This window comes from Rhamphochromis longiceps, linkage group LG7 (genome assembly GCF_057381845.1).
Source record: "Rhamphochromis longiceps isolate RC_006_pf linkage group LG7, R_longiceps_female_GT1.1, whole genome shotgun sequence".
Classification (NCBI taxonomy): domain Eukaryota; kingdom Metazoa; phylum Chordata; class Actinopteri; order Cichliformes; family Cichlidae; genus Rhamphochromis; species Rhamphochromis longiceps.
Genome location: NC_140563.1, coordinates 22,412,183 through 22,428,947, shown reverse-complemented (window position 1 = coordinate 22,428,947; position 16,765 = coordinate 22,412,183). Strand labels below are relative to the sequence as shown.

The 16,765-nt window shown below is 38.4% G+C and overlaps 1 protein-coding gene across 1 annotated transcript; it reads left to right on the top strand.

Moving 5' to 3' along the window:
* Positions 1-144: 144 nt before the first annotated feature.
* alkbh3 (alkB homolog 3, alpha-ketoglutarate dependent dioxygenase) lies at positions 145-12,348 on the top strand. The gene is made up of 10 exons (XM_085412874.1): positions 145-257; positions 2,361-2,446; positions 2,657-2,766; positions 2,863-2,897; positions 3,035-3,082; positions 3,756-3,859; positions 6,320-6,408; positions 6,656-6,865; positions 7,226-7,324; positions 9,730-12,348. Exons 2-10 carry the CDS (start codon positions 2,371-2,373, stop codon positions 9,847-9,849), a joined length of 891 nt encoding a protein of 296 aa, XP_085269000.1. The 5' UTR covers positions 145-257; positions 2,361-2,370; the 3' UTR covers positions 9,850-12,348.
* The last annotated feature ends 4,417 nt before the right edge of the window (positions 12,349-16,765 follow it).

The window sequence follows — 16,765 nt, the reverse complement described above, 5'->3', positions numbered from 1 at the left end:
TATGTGTTCTACAAAAATGTATTATTAGTTTTATTCGTGACATAGTTCACATTAAATTGTGCTAAAAATATATTTTAAAAAAAGAGCGGGAGAGAGGAGAGCTAGAGACGGAACTATAGTTTCACATCTCGGTTCCAGGTAGGATTTATTTTCCCTGTTACACTCTTGCCATGGCTGACAGCGCTACAGCTTAAATTAAAAAAAAACAACAACCCATCTTCTCTTAGTTCTGTAGATATGCTTTAGCGACCACTTGGGTAAGTCATTCAAGTTTTTTTTTTCCCAACATTAGTTAGTCCTGGTATTTTCTTACGAAGTATGACATTTAAAAAGTGTTATTTAAAGTAACTTTTTGTTACGTATACTGAGCACCAAGCTAATCAAGTATTTCAGTTAAGAATAGCCAGTTTACTATCGAAATTATCCTTTAACTAAAAGGGACAGAAATTATTTCGTTTAATTATCGAACAATTTATTAAAAGCTGCTTTGTTCAATTTGATGGCTGCATATTTTATTCTCAGAAACCTTAAGATTCTACGACAAATCCAACAAATTGTGCTTTTCATTAGGCACAGAGGGAAAAGAACGTAGTACAACTACCACTCGAACAAAATATATAACTCACAACATCTGATTACGCATCACAAAGGACTGCAGATCTGAGCAGCACTCCACGCACTCACATAAAGGGAAAAAAAACTGCATGCAGGGGTAGACATTGATAAGACATTAGTAGGAGTGCCATTCTCCGTTCGACTTATAGAGTAGTATTTGGATAGTGGCAGAGTGGATTTTAAATAAAATTATGAAGACGTGATTGAAATTTAGATTTTTTGGATTGTGGTAACTATACAGAAATTACAGCCATTTTTTATACAAAGTTGCTCAGAGGTTAAAAGGTAATTGGACAAATGGATGATAAGCAGTTTCAGGGCCAGGTGAAGTCTGTTCTCTCATCTCATGATGGACTAAGAAGATAACATTTCTGGAGTTGTTTCCTTGCTTGCATATGATGTCTTTATTCTGGAACTCTCAATATGTGGTGTGAAAGAGTGATGCAAGTGTAGAAAATTCTCACAGAGGTAGGTCTATGGATCTCAGTCAATGGTGTACTTAGAGTCTACAGTCCAGAGTCACCTTCATGAATGTAAATTTACAACAAGGTGTAAATCACTGGTTACACGTAAAAACAAGATCAGGCTTTGTCCGAAAACATCTAAAACAGCTTTCACACTTAAGCTAAAAAGAATTCTGCGAACACATAAAAGCAATCTTAACCAGAATGACGGGAACAGAAGAAGAGAAATAACTCACAATTATAAGCATAACACATTATCTGTAAAACATTGTGGAGATAATGTTATCGTGTGGGCACGTATGGTTGCCACTGTAACCGGGTCACTAGTGTTTATTGTTAATGTGACTGCTGGTACATATAGCAAGATGAATTGTGAAGTGTACAGGACTATACTCTCTGCTCATGTTCAGCCAAATGCGGCAAAACTGGTCAGGACTTGCAAATGTATGATGAGCCAAAATAACCCGCAAAAGCAACCCAAGAGTTTTTCAAGGAAAAGAAATTAAATATTCTTCAAAAGCTGAGTTAGTCAGTCACCTGACACTTGGAGGAAACTTTAAATTACTGATGACAAAGGTGAAGACTGGGAGACCCACAACCAAGCAGCAATTGAAGGTGGCTCTCAAAGGCTGTGGGTTCTAGACTTAAGACAGTCATTAACTATAAAGCAGTATTAAAAACAGTCCTTATGTTTACAATTGTATTAATTTATCCAATTAATTTTGGGGGGCTATATATACGAAAAACATTTAAAAAGCTATAACTCCTAAATTTTTAATGCTGTATTTTTGTTAAGCCCCTTGAATTAAAGAAGGAAATCTTGATAGATGAACTGAACTCCAGTGTGGTGTTGTACAGGTGGGAGAATATTGTCCAAATACTTCTGGTTGTAAAAGATCTTTATCAGTTCTGATATTGACTCTTCATGATTTGTTTTTGTCTCATTATCTCACAGTGTTGAAACTGCTGAATAGAATAAAGGCTCACATGCGTGAAAACGTTCCACTGTCAAATGTTTGACATTCCCGTTTTGCAATGTACAGCTGTCAAAAAAAACATGCCAGCATTGACTAAAAAGCTTGATAAGCTTGAGATTAGAGTCAGGTAGCTAAGATAATCTAGAACTGGTTCTTAGTTAGGAACTGTTCTCGATTCTTCCCTAATGTCAGTTTGTGTGAATTCCTTTTTATGATATGGCATGTACAGAGCCAGTTTCTGTGTTCAAATAAAGAAATCCTATAGTTGTGAATGAATCTGTTTCTCTTCTTTCTCACATCATAGACTTGATGTGATGTCAGATAAGCGTCAGCGTGCCAGAGTTCAGGGCTGCTGGGCGAAACGACTGCCAAAACACTCAAGTCCAACAGGTAAATCAAAGTGTAGTGTGTACTGTGAAATGCAGGATTTGCATGCTTTTGCCAGCTCAGGTCATTCATAGAGGTAGATAAAAAAAAATATATATATATAAGGAATTTTCTTCCTCTCTTATGAAATACAGTTATGTGTTTAAATAAGTGTGATAAATTGGGCTGACATTTACGTAGGAAACAAGATTTTTATTCTGTTTTTTTAAACAGGTGCAGGCCCAAATTGCAATGAATCCAAAAATGCCAACGTGGCCTCTGGTTCTTGGGGTTTTGGGCCTCAGAAAACAACTAAAACCTTTGAGTTTCTCCAGCCCTCCCAGGTAGACTGTCCATGTGAAGAAGTCAAAATGAGTCTTTGCTGCCAATAAAAATGAATGTGAGGATACTACTTTTTATTTTTTTTTCCTTTATTGCAGCCAATTAGAGATGTGCCACCAGAGAAGATGATAGAGTAAGTTACTAATTTCAATCTTTACTTCCACAGCTTTGTTTTTATGACAGATAACGTTTTTAATCACACAATTTTTAAGGTGGCTTAGTGAGTCCTCTACTACATACTTTTAACGTGATTCATTTTGTTCTGGTCAGACAGGCAGGTGATTTTGAGATCAGCCATGGACCATCAGGGGTGTCCAGGTGTGTAAAAAACAATTAAATGGAAAATAGCTGAATGTGTGTTTATTGAACATTGCACAAATCAGTGCCTGAGTTTTAAATCCACTAGGTGGCAGTGGTCGCATAATAAATATGCTTTTTCTTAATAAAAGTCATGCTTTTTACTTTATGGTCCCCAGTAAAACACATAAAATGAGCTTTGTTTTTAATAATTAAGTATATTTCATAACTTGTGCTTTATTATATAGTGGAAGGTACAATTAGGCTATTTTCACATAGATTTTTAGCATGTCAATTTTGATTTTATTGTTATTAGAAAAATCTGATTTACAGAGAGACAATGTTATTGTAGTCTGTATTTTGTTACCGAGGTTCAGTTTGAATTTTAGCAGGTCATTTTGTGAGCTTAACAGAATGGTTGTAGTGGATAATAAACCAAAAGTAACTGTCAGTCATTTGATTTTGCTATTTGATCTGGATGTTGAAAAATTTTACTATTTTACACAAGAGCCTTTTCCCTGTGTATTTAAGGTTACACGTTCATATTGTTAAGGAGGAATTTTATGCCTTACAGAAATAATTGGAATGCCCAGACTTTAAACTCTTAGAAAACCAGGGTAAAGTACATACTGTATACTCTTACTTTATGTTTATGGGGATTTAGTCTGTGTCTATTTATCTTTCATCTGTCGAGGCTGCGGCTGCTGCCTGGATTTCTCTCCCCAGAAGAGGCCGACTGGATGTTCAGTAAGCTGCTTGCAGAGCTTCCATGGTCCCAAAAGACCAACTACAGACAAGGTGAGCACTGGTTTCTTAACAGTGTAAACTAGGTGAAATGTGAGTTTGTGGTTTGTAGAGAGGAGCGTGAAGAAGGATTCCCCACTGCAGGAAGTTTGCTGTTGGATTCAGGTTTGTTCCTGTTTCATGTATGTGCAGTGGTGACCTTTTAAAACAGTTTTCGGTACATGTATTTTAAAAGTACTTAAAGATCTCTAAATAATAACAGAATACTTTTTGTTGGCAATAGATTTGGGTGATTGTTTAATATACTCTTTTTTTAAAATTATAGCTTTTTAATGCAAAGTTTTCCAAATCCAACTAGGTGCCTTGCTCATGTGGTAATTTGTGTATGAACTTTATTTTGAAAAAAAAGCTGACACTGAGAACACTCACATTGTATTCCATATACGGTGACAGACGATATACAGGGGAATGTGCTGAGATGAAGCCAGACTTTGCCTCACAATCGTCCTTTTCTCTCAGCTGGCTCTTGTCCATCTTTTGTGCAATTCTGCAGTAGCTACACAGCAAACAAACAGAATGATGAAGACAAGTGGTCATGATTTCCAAACACTCACCACAGACACAGGGTGTGAAATCATCAATGTTTGGGTTAAGGAAGAGTGGAAAAAGAAGTGGTGGCTGGCTCTTTAATGTATCACCACTCCTTCATTTATCCTGCCCTGCTTTAAAACAACCTTTAAATGCACTGACTCAGTTTTTCCGATCATTTGGTCTCACAACTTTGAAATGGATACTTTGAATGGGTTTGGCTTTTGCTTATCTTTCTGGCATTTGAGAGTTGATAAATAATAATGTAATAATGTAATAATTCAGCACCATAAAAAGCAATGGCTGCTCAAGCAGTTTGTTTTGGTTTCACCGTATTCTGATACCAGACGGCTGGCCAAAATACACCGAAGGCAAAAAATTGTTTCTTGGAAGAGAACTATTGGTTTCCCAAGAAAGGGAGGTACACTCAGACCCACAGAGGAAGACAGAGAAATTGGATTTAGATGTTTACGTGACCCCTGTTAGAAAACCAGTGACAAAACAGGCGATTATTGTACATGTTTGTTAGACACTGAAAGAAAATCCAGTAAGAACAAATTTGTCAGTTTTCTGCCCTGACTGAATTGCCTTCATCAAATTACTGACGCATATTAAAGGGTATAATGTGATATAGAGATTGATTTGATGGTTTACTCTATGAAACTGTCCACAGGCAGAGGTCTGGATTGGGGTTTGAGTGGTTGAGTGTTTTATACTCAAAAGACCAATCCATCCATTTCTGCAGTTTATCTGGGTCTGGGTTGTTGTGGACATCAGTCTAAACAGAAACACCCAGACCTCCCTCTTTCTGGCCACATCCTACAGCTCTTTAGGGAGAATACCAAGATGTTCCCAAGCCAGCCAAGAGGTGTAATCTCTCCAGTGTCTCCTGGGTCTGCCTTCTCCCTCACCTATAAGGTACCCATAAGGCATCCTGGTCAGATGCCCATCTCAAATGGCTCCTTTAGATGTGGAGGATCAGCAGCTCTACTCCAAGACACTCTTGAAGGGCCGAGCCCCCCACTCTATCCCTAGAGCTGAGCAAAGCCACGCTATGGAAGCTTGTTTCTACAAGTGTACCCACCCCTGCCTCTCACTAAGGTGCAACTCCAGAGTGAAACAGAATCCATCCCCTCTCCAGGAGACTGGTTGTAATTGTGTGTTCAGGCAAGCCTTACCATATCTAGCCAGTATCTCTCCACCTGAAGCGGTAGCTTAGACTTCTTCGTGTTCATGGGAGGTGGTGTTCCATATACCCAAAGCCCGTTTCAGCAAGTTTGAATCAGACCGCCAAGTCCCCCGCTTTTGACTGCCACCTGATTGCCTCCACAAATCACCACATCATTGTGGTGGAGGGGTTTGTGTACTCTGGTGATCCTAGGTCCCATATTGTTAGGGCATTTTGTCCCTGGTAGGGTCTCCCAAGGCAAATTGGTTCTAGATGAAGGGACAGACGAAGTGCGATTCACAAGACCTTTATGTAGGAAAAACCAGTGGGCCAGTGTACCACACTCAGATTAGGGTTAACGGAGCCAGACCCAAGGGTGGGCCTTGTCAATGAGCATCTGATGGTTGGGAATTAGCCTGCAGTGCTGGTCAGGCTCAGCTCAAAAGAGCCACATGGACACATTTCCTGTGGACCAACCACATGCAGGAGGGACCGTAGGGGCCCGGTACAGTGTGCATCAGATAAAATTTCTGTTATTAACCCGGAAATACTAGCACAGCTCTTTTATTTAAGCTTTCAAATAACCACGTTATTTTTTTGTGTGTGTGTGCACTAAGACTGGGTATCAAATATCAGCAGATTTTAAATATTCACAGAAATGTGTCCCCCACTGTGCAATACCAAAAAAAACTTTTGTCTCTTGTTTAATCTGGGCAATTTCCTGATCTGTTTGGATGTGTGCGTGTATTCTGGTCCAGGTGAAGCATACGAGGAACCCAGGCTGACCTGCTGGTATGGAGAGCTCCCATATACCTATGCTCGCTCCACAATGGCTGCAAACATGCAGGTTTGACAACTGTAACAAAAATGTGACAGAATTTTTTTTTTTCACACAATCTCTGGCAAAGTCTTTGGTTTGTAGTCTAATTGTAGGGAGAATAAAAATTGATCTAAACAGAGTGAAATATTTGCTTTTGTTATATTATTTTAACATTGAGTCTTTCATTTTCCTCATTCATCATTCTGTTTTTCTATCCTTTTGTCATACATTCATTTGCTGAACTCTGCGTATTGTTCTTGCTTTTTCCTCCAAGTGGCATCCATTGCTGGTAAACCTTTGCAAGGCAGTGGAGCATGCGACTGGATGTAGCTTCAACTCCCTGTTGTGTAACTTGTATCGGGATGGCCATGACAGCATTGGCTGGCACAGTGACGACGAAGCCTCATTGGGTCCCAAGCCAACTATTGCTTCTCTTAGTCTGGGCGACACCAGAGTCTTCAGTCTCCGCAAGCAGCCTCCACCGGTGAGTTAGCTCACTGGGTTTCATTCTTAACTATAATAAAAACAAGATGAAAGTATTCTGGTAAGATGAGATCGTCTCACAACTAACTTAACTTGTGAAGAAAGGCAAGACGAGTTGGGAAGTGATCCAATCAGAAGTAATCTCCTTGTGCATTAAAGTTAGATGGACACATTTGATCTGCCTCAGGAAACAGTACAACTTGGGAGGAAGAGTGAAGCAGATTAATGGACACATTTCACATTCGATGCCCAAAAAAATGAGATGCTTTGCAAACTGTGTGAAGCAAAGCATCAGCATTAGGTGTTTGCATATAGACTGAAGATTAACCTTTGGACTGCACTGTGTGTTTTTGTCCTTTAGGAGGAGAAGGGTGACTACACTTACGTGGAGCGGATTCGGATTCCTCTGAGTCATGGCACACTTCTGCTGATGGAAGGAGCCACACAGGACGACTGGCAGGTAGGCTCCACCAGGCAGGCAATAAAGTTAAGCCTTGATTACGCTCTCCAAGCCCGCTAAGGTTTGCTTAGGGCTGAGTGATGTAAACTTTGTCATCAAAAAGTGAGTGTGAGTGTAATAGTAATCGCTACTAAGCTGCTGGGTCTTCAGTGAGTATGACCAAAGCTTTATTCAAAGAGAGTCCAGCTACAGGATAGATTCAGGCAGAAATTAAGGTGCCGGGTCATTCGCACTACACCAGGGGTGTCTCAAGGGCCAGTTTCCTGCAGGTTTTAGATTTGTCCTTGATCCAAAACAGCTGATTTAAATGGTTAAGCATGTCTTGAAGTTCTCCAGAAGCTGCTAATGAACTCATCATTTGATTCAGGTGTGTTGACCCAGGGTGAGATCTAAAACCTGCAGGACACAGGCCCCTGAGGCCTGGAGTTCGATACCCCTGCACTACACGTTGCCAGATTTATTTGTTAGCTAACTCACATTACATATTAGAAATAAACTATACACATATTATGAGTTGGTTCCTGTGTTCCATTTGTAAGGATAAAGTGCAGAAAAATGAAAATATAAAACTCACATATTATTACTTCAATGTTTGGCTTAGCTGTTGGACCTAATTAACCTGCTTGGTAACAATGATTTTATCCATTATACTATATTTACTGTCAAAATGAACAACATACATCTTCAGATAACAGAAGAACAATGATAGTTTGTTTTTAAGGTTCTTTTCAGCCTGTTTTACATATAGTTTTGTACTGTGATGCTTTTGTAAATTATCTTTCTTGCACAAACTAAGTTATTATTAAAACAGCAACCTTGAAAAAAACACTTCTAATGAAACACTGGACATTCACACTGAATAGTCTCCTCGCTGTTGTGCGATAGAGGAGTGTTAGTGCTTCTGACTCACCATGTGAGCATATAGATGTGTGGTGAAGGCAGTCAGGTTCCTCTTGCCTGGACAACCAGTAACAAGGATGAATGGAGAGGCCTGGAGAGAAGAGTAAGGCTTCAACCTAATGAGAGTCTTCTTTCTTTTCTTTTCTTTTTTTTTACGATCAAAGTCAGAGCAGCCAGATTTATATGAGTGCAAGGCTCTTGTGTATGTAACAGAGAGAGTAGCTGGGTTCTGTTGAAAATAACTGGATCACACTCAGGTATGAGAATGAGTTATTACAGCATATTACAGCTGCTTGAATTTCATTATGGCCAAATCTGTTTGCAGAGCAGGTAAAATGGGCCATGCTGTTTAGGTATCTTTTTAAACTTTGTTCAAGGATGCATAGCAAAACATAGACGCTTGGAGAGACGCTCACACTTGGCTCTTAATTCCTATGAAAGCAATAAGGACACTTTCATATTTTCACTGGACTATACAGAGTTGTGTGGAGAAAAAAAATTCCACCTGACTGTACATATATAAAACGGTTTATTACATAAGCAAATTTAAACAAGTTTTGTCCACCACTAGAGGAATTCAATGATCAAAACAATACCACTGATATAAATCAGGACGGGCTCCAAATGGAGCTATCCTCAACTTTCCACTACACAATGTTCACTTACTAAAAACTAAGTGAGGTGAGAGAGTGAGAGATACAAGTTGGGGCAAGGAGATGAAAAAGGTTTGAGCTGAAAGAAGGAGAGGATAAGGTCACAGGTGTTTTATGACGACACCCTCCTGAGTAACTTAACAGGGGCTTCATTACTCTCTTTCAAGAAAAAGATCACTTCAGACATTAATTCTATCTCCATTATTGCAGTCATGGTTGGCCTAACAAAACCATCTGGTTCACGGAGCAAGGTTTAGAAGTGGTGGCTAAATATTTAACTAAACCCATCAGTCCTGCTAAAGTACTTCACGTGTTTGAAAATGGATACAGGAATCATTCTGTGTTTACGTAGCTCTTTTTTTCTTTTCACACTGTTGTGTATAAGCAAACCTTGCACCTCCTTCTCAGATTTTGATGGAGGTGTAGTGGTGTTTCTGCACTTGTGTGTGTCGTTGAGTCCACAAGCTGCACAAAATGTATGAAGGCCATTATTTTCTTGTGCAAAAGGTAGTAGTGCTGGCTTTGCACAGGTGAATAAATCGGACTTTTCCATGTCTGATGGTGTTTCTCCGGACTGTATACTTGTGTTGTTGTTCGTTTGTTTTCTCAGATTTGTCTATTATCACTTTACACTCTTTTTTTCTACATAGAACAAAATATAGCTGGCCTAGCTCATGGCTATTCATGCATTTCTTTCTTTTGATTCTAGTGGAAAATTTGTAGATGTTGCCCATTAATAGAAACTTAATAGAGCAATACTTGCCCAAGATTGTTAATTGCTCATTTATTCTTTCATAAAAATGTAGTGTAACTTTTAAATATGTTGCTTATGAGTCTCTCTGTTCCCACCAGCATCAAGTGGCTAAAGAGTACCATGACAGGGGCCCACGCATCAACTTGACCTTCAGAACTATCTACCCGGAGCCAGAGGGCCAGAGGCCGGGTACCAAAATGCGATTCACAGCCAAGTGACTGTAAATCTTCCTCAGAGTCGGGTACTTGAAGCTGAAGAAACTCTGATTCTACATTTCAAACAGAGTGCTAGATCTGAGGTGTGAACGGCTCTGCTTGGATTTCCAGACTGTGTAAGTGATTATTAATATCAGTGTTGTGAGCAGTCAAGATTATCTGATATTAGTATTATATCAGAAGAGCCAAATGGCCCCTTTTACAACAATAACAGCCACACCAGCCCTGTGAATGAGAACAAGTTCCAACAACATCCATCTCTTTGGTCTGAATATTGCTTTGGTGAGTTACGTACGTTTATTTGATTTAACTTGACCTTTTGTTCAATTTTCATTTGAGCCACATTTTTTAGGCTGAGTTTTAGTTTGAAGCCAAAATGTGTGATGTCAATAGTACCATGTTATTGAAAAGTTTGTCCTAAAGCAAGATCTGAGTACTCACTGTAAGGAAATGTCCTTTAAGTAAATTTACTTAAAGCTTTCTATCTTTGGAGCTTTTTATAAAGAGCTACCACAAAAAGAGAAGAATGAAGTAAAGTGGCCACAACCACTGAAATGCATTTTATTTTTCTTTTGAATAAAAGTTAATGAGTCTCTTAAAGAGCGAGTTCATTTTGCATTGTTGCTGAAACATGTTCAAAGTCAAGGGAACACGACAATGTTAGATTCTGGAATTTATTTATTCAAATGAATGTATATTTGGTAATAAATCACTGGGGATTGCTGGAAACCTCAACTGTTCCTTTCTCTGTTGTATGTTGTGGTTCAGCTTGTTTGGTTAAAAACTCTGAGTTTGTTCACATAGAGATGACGGAAACTGGGTTTTCCATTTCAGAAAAAAGACAGATCAGGTCAAAATAAAATCTGTACATTCTCCTTCTTTATAGGACTGACTGCACTGACATTAAGGCAGCTGTCTATTCTACATAAAAAAAAATTTTAGACACAGCATCTGTAACATTTCTGTTCATTTTTTCAGATACATGAATGCTACCTTGATGAGGAATTGCTTTTGTGTCTTTGTATTCGATGAAAGCATCCAAAAAGAGAAGAGGCATTAAAAACATGGTCATGCAAATGATACAGGTATCTCAAATGCATTACACAAGGCAGATTCACATAGCCAAGGATGCACCAAGCAGCACACAGGGAAATGGTATGCTGCCATCCATGTCACTTTTTGGAATTGTTGGCAAAGTCCTAAAGCTAAAAGTTTGACCCTGTGTGGTTACAGCTCTTACTGAGCTTTCTGTATACTTAAGCTATCTTCCTGATTTTTTTTTGTTTGGACATAAAACTACTATAATAATAAATTAGGGATACATTCTGTGTATTAACATTTTACTAGTAACTTTTTATGGAAGGATTGTTGTCCTGTTGTTGAATGAGAAGGCCCAAACACAGGACACAGAAGCAGGTTGAACATAAACTGATAATAGATAATAGTGAGCCTTTTTTGGCCGACTCAATGAATCCACAAGTGTAGCCCAAGAATCGTGAGAAAAAAAGGAGATGACAAAGCAGATTCTCACAAAGGGAAAGAGTTTGTACATCCTCATTTCCTCTCCACACATCTTGGTGTGGCCCACCAGACATGGAGGCATGCAAGCAGTGGAGGTGAAGGAGAATTATCCTTTATCCCTTTAAAGCCAAATATCTCCCCCATATACATACATGCACACATAAAAATGAAGACCAAGGAAATTAAGAAAAGCCTTGTTGATATATAAAGTTGTATTTATACAATGAAACACTGACAGAAACAGGCCACAGGTAGAAACAAAGAAGACAGACTGCAGACAGAGAAGATACAAGGCCGCGGTGAAAAGAAAGGGGGTTAAAGTTCTGGTAACACATAAGGAGAAGCGATTTCCGAAGAAGCACAAGAAGTGAACATTAGAAAGACAAATGCAGACTAGAAAAATAAAAGCCTTAGAAACACAGAATATCAACAGAATCAAAACAGCAACCAAACCTCCACGAACAGTAAGAGAAACACACGTGGACAACAGTCACACATGGACGATCATAATTTTACTTAGGCAGACTCAAAGTCCTGAGCTGTAATGAAAAGTTTGTCATGTAAATATTCTGGAATCTGAGCATGGTGTTTGCAAAATACAGTGAACAAGAAAGATGGTGCTCCAGGGCTGAGAAATTATGTAACCAGTGTTTTCATTATATCTAAAAAAAATTGTGATAAATGTATTTAATGGAAAATTCTTAATCAGTTTATAGTGTGGCTGTAATACGATCATGTGCTACGGTGTACAGACAATGCCTCAGGGCAGTTTTTGGTGTGTTGCTTTGTTTTTTGTCCATTTAGGTCAAACTCAATAGATGGAAAGAGCAAAGAGCTTCAGTTAAACTGGCTTTCTTCTTTGACTGTGGTCAAGACAGGTTATTTGACTGTGTATACATCCACAGAGAGGAGTGTCTCTGCAGTCAGAGTCGTTCAGGTTGATAGTCCACATTCTTTAATTGATCAAAGCTTAAAAATAAACCTACAACTAAGGATCCATTTGAACAGTTGTAACCGAGTCTCTGGGTGATTCCTAGTGATATATAATATGTGTGTGTAAATTTAGATATTAGGTCACTGGCCATGTAACCTCAACTTGTTGGTGCAAGACCAATCATACCAGCCACTCTCTGTATAGTGTATTAATAGCTGTTTGTGTGGTATGGATTGCTCAAATCTAAAAGTTCAACATAGCAAACTGATCCCTTGGTAAACACATATACAAGTATGATTTAACTATTCTAGCTGCGAGGAAATAGAAAGCCTGTTCAGATACTAAAGAATCGCATAGCAGGTCTGAAGTGCTACCTCTGACGAAAAAAAGCTGGTAAAAGCAAACTGTCCTGCAGATCCAGTAAGGTCTGTGAAGACTCTAACAGCCAAGATAGCTGCAAAGAAAAAATCCAAGAAAGAGATAAAATAAAATGGATTCAATGATTGATGATAAACCAATCATTATGTAATCAGCTGGCTACATACAAAGTAAGGTATCTACTACTCAGCAGAGTTGGTTCAGTCTTGACAAAGCTTCATGTTTTAAAGTACAAGTTAGTGAGATATGTTTTGATTAATGTAATGCGTTGAGTAACTTCCCTGTGATTAGCTGATTAATCTAATCAGCTAATCACAGAGAAGTTACTCAACGCATTTAGGCATGTAGTCAAGATCAAAACAACCTTAGTATCAGAATGGGTAAGAAAGAAGATTTTAAGAGACTTAACATCCTGTTATTGGTGAATATTTCTGCTGATCTGTTGGGATTCCTACACAGTCAACTCTTGGGTTTACAGAGAATGATCTTAAGACGGGAAAATATCCAGTGAGTGGCAGTCTATGGGTGAAAATACTTTGCTAATGCCAGAGGTGAGAGGAGAATGGCTAAACTGAGTTAATAGGAAGGTAACATTAACTCAAATAACCACTCTTTGCAAGCAAGGCATGCAAAAGAGCAAATGCATACTGCTATCAAGTCAATATAAATGATTCCAGCTCCTTGTTGATCTGTGTCATAAAGAATTAAAGTAGCTCTGAAAGTAAAATGGGATACAACACAGTATCGGCGAGGCGTAACTGCAGACAGAGAAGTGTGTTATGTCACTTAGGATTATTGAAAACTTTTGTGAGTTGTATTTTATCATACCAGTTCCAGTTTATTAAGATGCTGCTGTTTTGTTTAGTCCTGATTTATTTGATAAAAATCTTTAATTTATGCATTTATTGTTCCCTTCACAAATTTTATATGACTAACAAAATGGCATCTCTACAAGAACAATTTAGTTCAAAGGTAGATTCTGATTTACCTTTTTAAAAAAAAACATCTTTAAGATTTTAATATTTACCTTCACATATGCTGCATGTATGAAAGTTATTTTAACAACTTAATACACTTTAAACACTTGGCACTGCTAAATTGCTGCAAAGACTCATGGTAAACATGTCTCTCTTTTTTTACCCACAAACAGGTGCTCACCTTCACTAATAATTTAAAGTATTTGGTGCAGCTAAGTGGATGAGGGATGTGAATGGTAGGGAAGATGGACACTAAAAAATCAAATCTGTCAACCACCAGAAGAGTTCACAGGGATGCAATATTTGATTTTCTGTTTCAGATTGGGCCGTATTCAAGCACATTTAGCATTTACTACATTAAAAAAAAGAAAAGATTAGATTTCAGGTTTTGAACAGCCCTGTGGGATATAGTCACTGACACTGTAAACTCCCTGCAGCGCTCACTTAACTCAATTTTCCATGTACCTTTGCATCAGTACAGCACCTACGGTAACCATGACAACTTCCTTGATGGTCTAAACTGTCTGTAATGCCTCTCTGGAAGACTGAAGATTTTGAGAGAGTTAATGAGGGAGACCCTCACTTGTAACAGAGTGAATGTTACAAGTTGTATAACGGGTCCTAGGAAATGTAGCATGCTGTGCCCAAATTTCAGTGCCTGCTTAAAGTTGGGACTAAAGAGGCACAGAACATTTTGTATGTGACAGAAACATCACGTTGTTAGAAGGTTTGGGCTGAACACTGTTTGGTAATGTTCCAGATCACAGCCCATTTCCTGTAGCAAATCCTGCACCTGCTTCCCAATTCCTGGCTGCCTTCTAATTGCTCTGAAGATTTACATCTGTAATAATCAGAATCAAGAAATTAAGTAGAAGAATTTTTTATATGAACATTGTTGCTAATATTGTATAACAGCATTTTTCAATGTTTTATTAAAAACTTAAATAAATCATAATGCACTGATTTTTAGATGATTAAACATTGAAAACTTTGTATGGTGTTTCCATGTTCTCCCTGGGCCTGTTTGAAATCCCTCCAGGTACCCCAGCTTCCTCCCACAATCCTGACATACATTCATGTTAACTGACTATTCTAAACTGGCTGAAGGTGTAAATGTGGGCATCAATGATTGTCCGTCTCTCTGTGTTGGCTCTGTAACAGGTTGGTGACCTGTCTACTTTTGACTTTATGATACCTGGGATAAACTCCAGTCCATGTGAGATCCTTAAATGTAAAAGCATTTAAGAAAGTTGATGGATGGAGCATAAAATACTAAAAGGCATCAAATTCAAATGTTCGGCTCTTGAAATATGCACTAAATTCTGAATTCGATACAAACAAATCTTTGCAAATCTTTGAAAGAAGGATGACAATAGCCTGGGAAAGTTCTGTAATGCTAAAAAAAAAAAAACCCACACACACACCTGGAAAATCTCAATGTTCATTAGCTTAGTTACAGGAGAAAGTTTAATATTAATTAAAATTTGATTTTAAAAAGTCTTTTGGGAAAAGCTAAATACATAATCCCAATGTTAAACACACAGTTGGCGATATCATCACCTACATTACATTAATATAAGTAAAGATTGAGAGTATGATAAAACATGTCTGTATGATACATGCAAATCTACACCAAAAAAAAAAATGGGGCATTAGCTGGACTGGAAAAACATATCCTCCCACTTTTTAAAAAAATCAACAGCTTACACACTGCAGAAGCCAAACTTTACCTACATCTTGGTAGTGTGCAACGTTTCAATCCCACCCCCTCGTCATCAGACAATAATACACAGGCCATCAGTGGTAAATCATGTTGTTAGTCATGTAATCACATCACATGGACATGATAACCAATCAAAGTAATTTCTCATTAGTATCAAAGAGTTGACAGATAAATAATCATTATAAACCTCTGTGGCGACAGTCTGAAAGTTCATCAGGCTGTACACCTGAAGCATCATCCATTAAAAAAGAAAAAAACATTAATTAACATTATTTTGTGTATTTTTTTTATATAGTACTCAGCAATTTTTCTTTTTATATCCAATTAAATAATGATAAATGAAACTTCATTACATATAAGCAAGACTCATGTGGTTCCCTGTGAAGTAATGGGTTGACTCAGGTAGCTCTTTTGGTCTAAACCTGGTCAAGTGCTAAGACAAAGGCCTCCTAAATAAGAGCCAACAACCCACTCACCCTTGTCTGAATTCAGTGTGCTTCTCCAGGATCCATATCTTGGTTGAAGCTTCTTGGTTTTTGTTTCATATGAGTCTTTACACTTAGATCGCTTACTCACAAAAAGGTGTTGATTCATGATAGGCTGCTCTGTCTATGCTCCTGACTCTAACTATGGCCACACACTGTGAACAGACACAAGTGTCAAATAATAAACTTCTTCCAAACACTGTCACAGATAGAATGAGGTGTTCAGTCAATCAAGGGGATCTCAAAGTACAGCCGTTTCTCCTCTGGGTTGAAAAGATTCATCTGGGATCATCTGGGAGCCTGTCTAGGTCTTATAACCCCTGATAACCTCCCAGGTGAGATGCTCAAGGTGCTGTTAATCTGAAAATTCTGAGGCAGACTCAGGACCTATTTATGTTAGCTGATTTAGGAGTACCTCTACATCTCCCCCACCCTGAGAAGATCTGTAGGAAGTGAGGAAGGGAAGACATAACACGCCTGCCCCCAGTGACCCAGACCCAGATTAGTGGTGGAAAACTGACAGATGGATGGATAATGTACCTAATTAACAAAATTCTAATTAAAACTTATCATCTCCCTATATCTTCCTGTAACAGCAACACTCTAAATCTGCCTTGTAACAATTGGCATTTTCCAGGTTGCTTGGAAAGGAAACTGGAATGTAACACAATAGCTAAGGACAAAGCTGCCTGGCATTCCTGTTAGCCACTGTTTGCTTGTTCCAGATCCTGACACCTGTTGTGCAGAGCTGGAAACATTTGGATTTACAGGAGTTGCATCAGAACCACTGTTCCTGCTAAATCCTTTTATCTCTCCATGTAGCCACTGGAGCCACTTTGTGGATCACACTCAATTAGGCCATACTCCAAAGCTGTTCGTGTTCATGATGTTTACTGCTGCT

What these genes read in the sequence shown, in the direction of transcription:
- alkbh3 (XM_085412874.1), top strand. Translation starts at nt 2,371, where the DNA reads ATGTCAGATAAGCGTCAGCGTGCCAGAGTTCAGGGCTGCTGGGCGAAA. An exon ending in AAAACACTCAAGTCCAACAG is followed by an intron (nt 2,447 to 2,656) that starts GTAAATCAAAGT and finishes TTTTTTAAACAG; the next exon opens with GTGCAGGCCCAAATTGCAAT. An exon ending in TCCGCAAGCAGCCTCCACCG is followed by an intron (nt 6,866 to 7,225) that starts GTGAGTTAGCTC and finishes TTTGTCCTTTAG; the next exon opens with GAGGAGAAGGGTGACTACAC.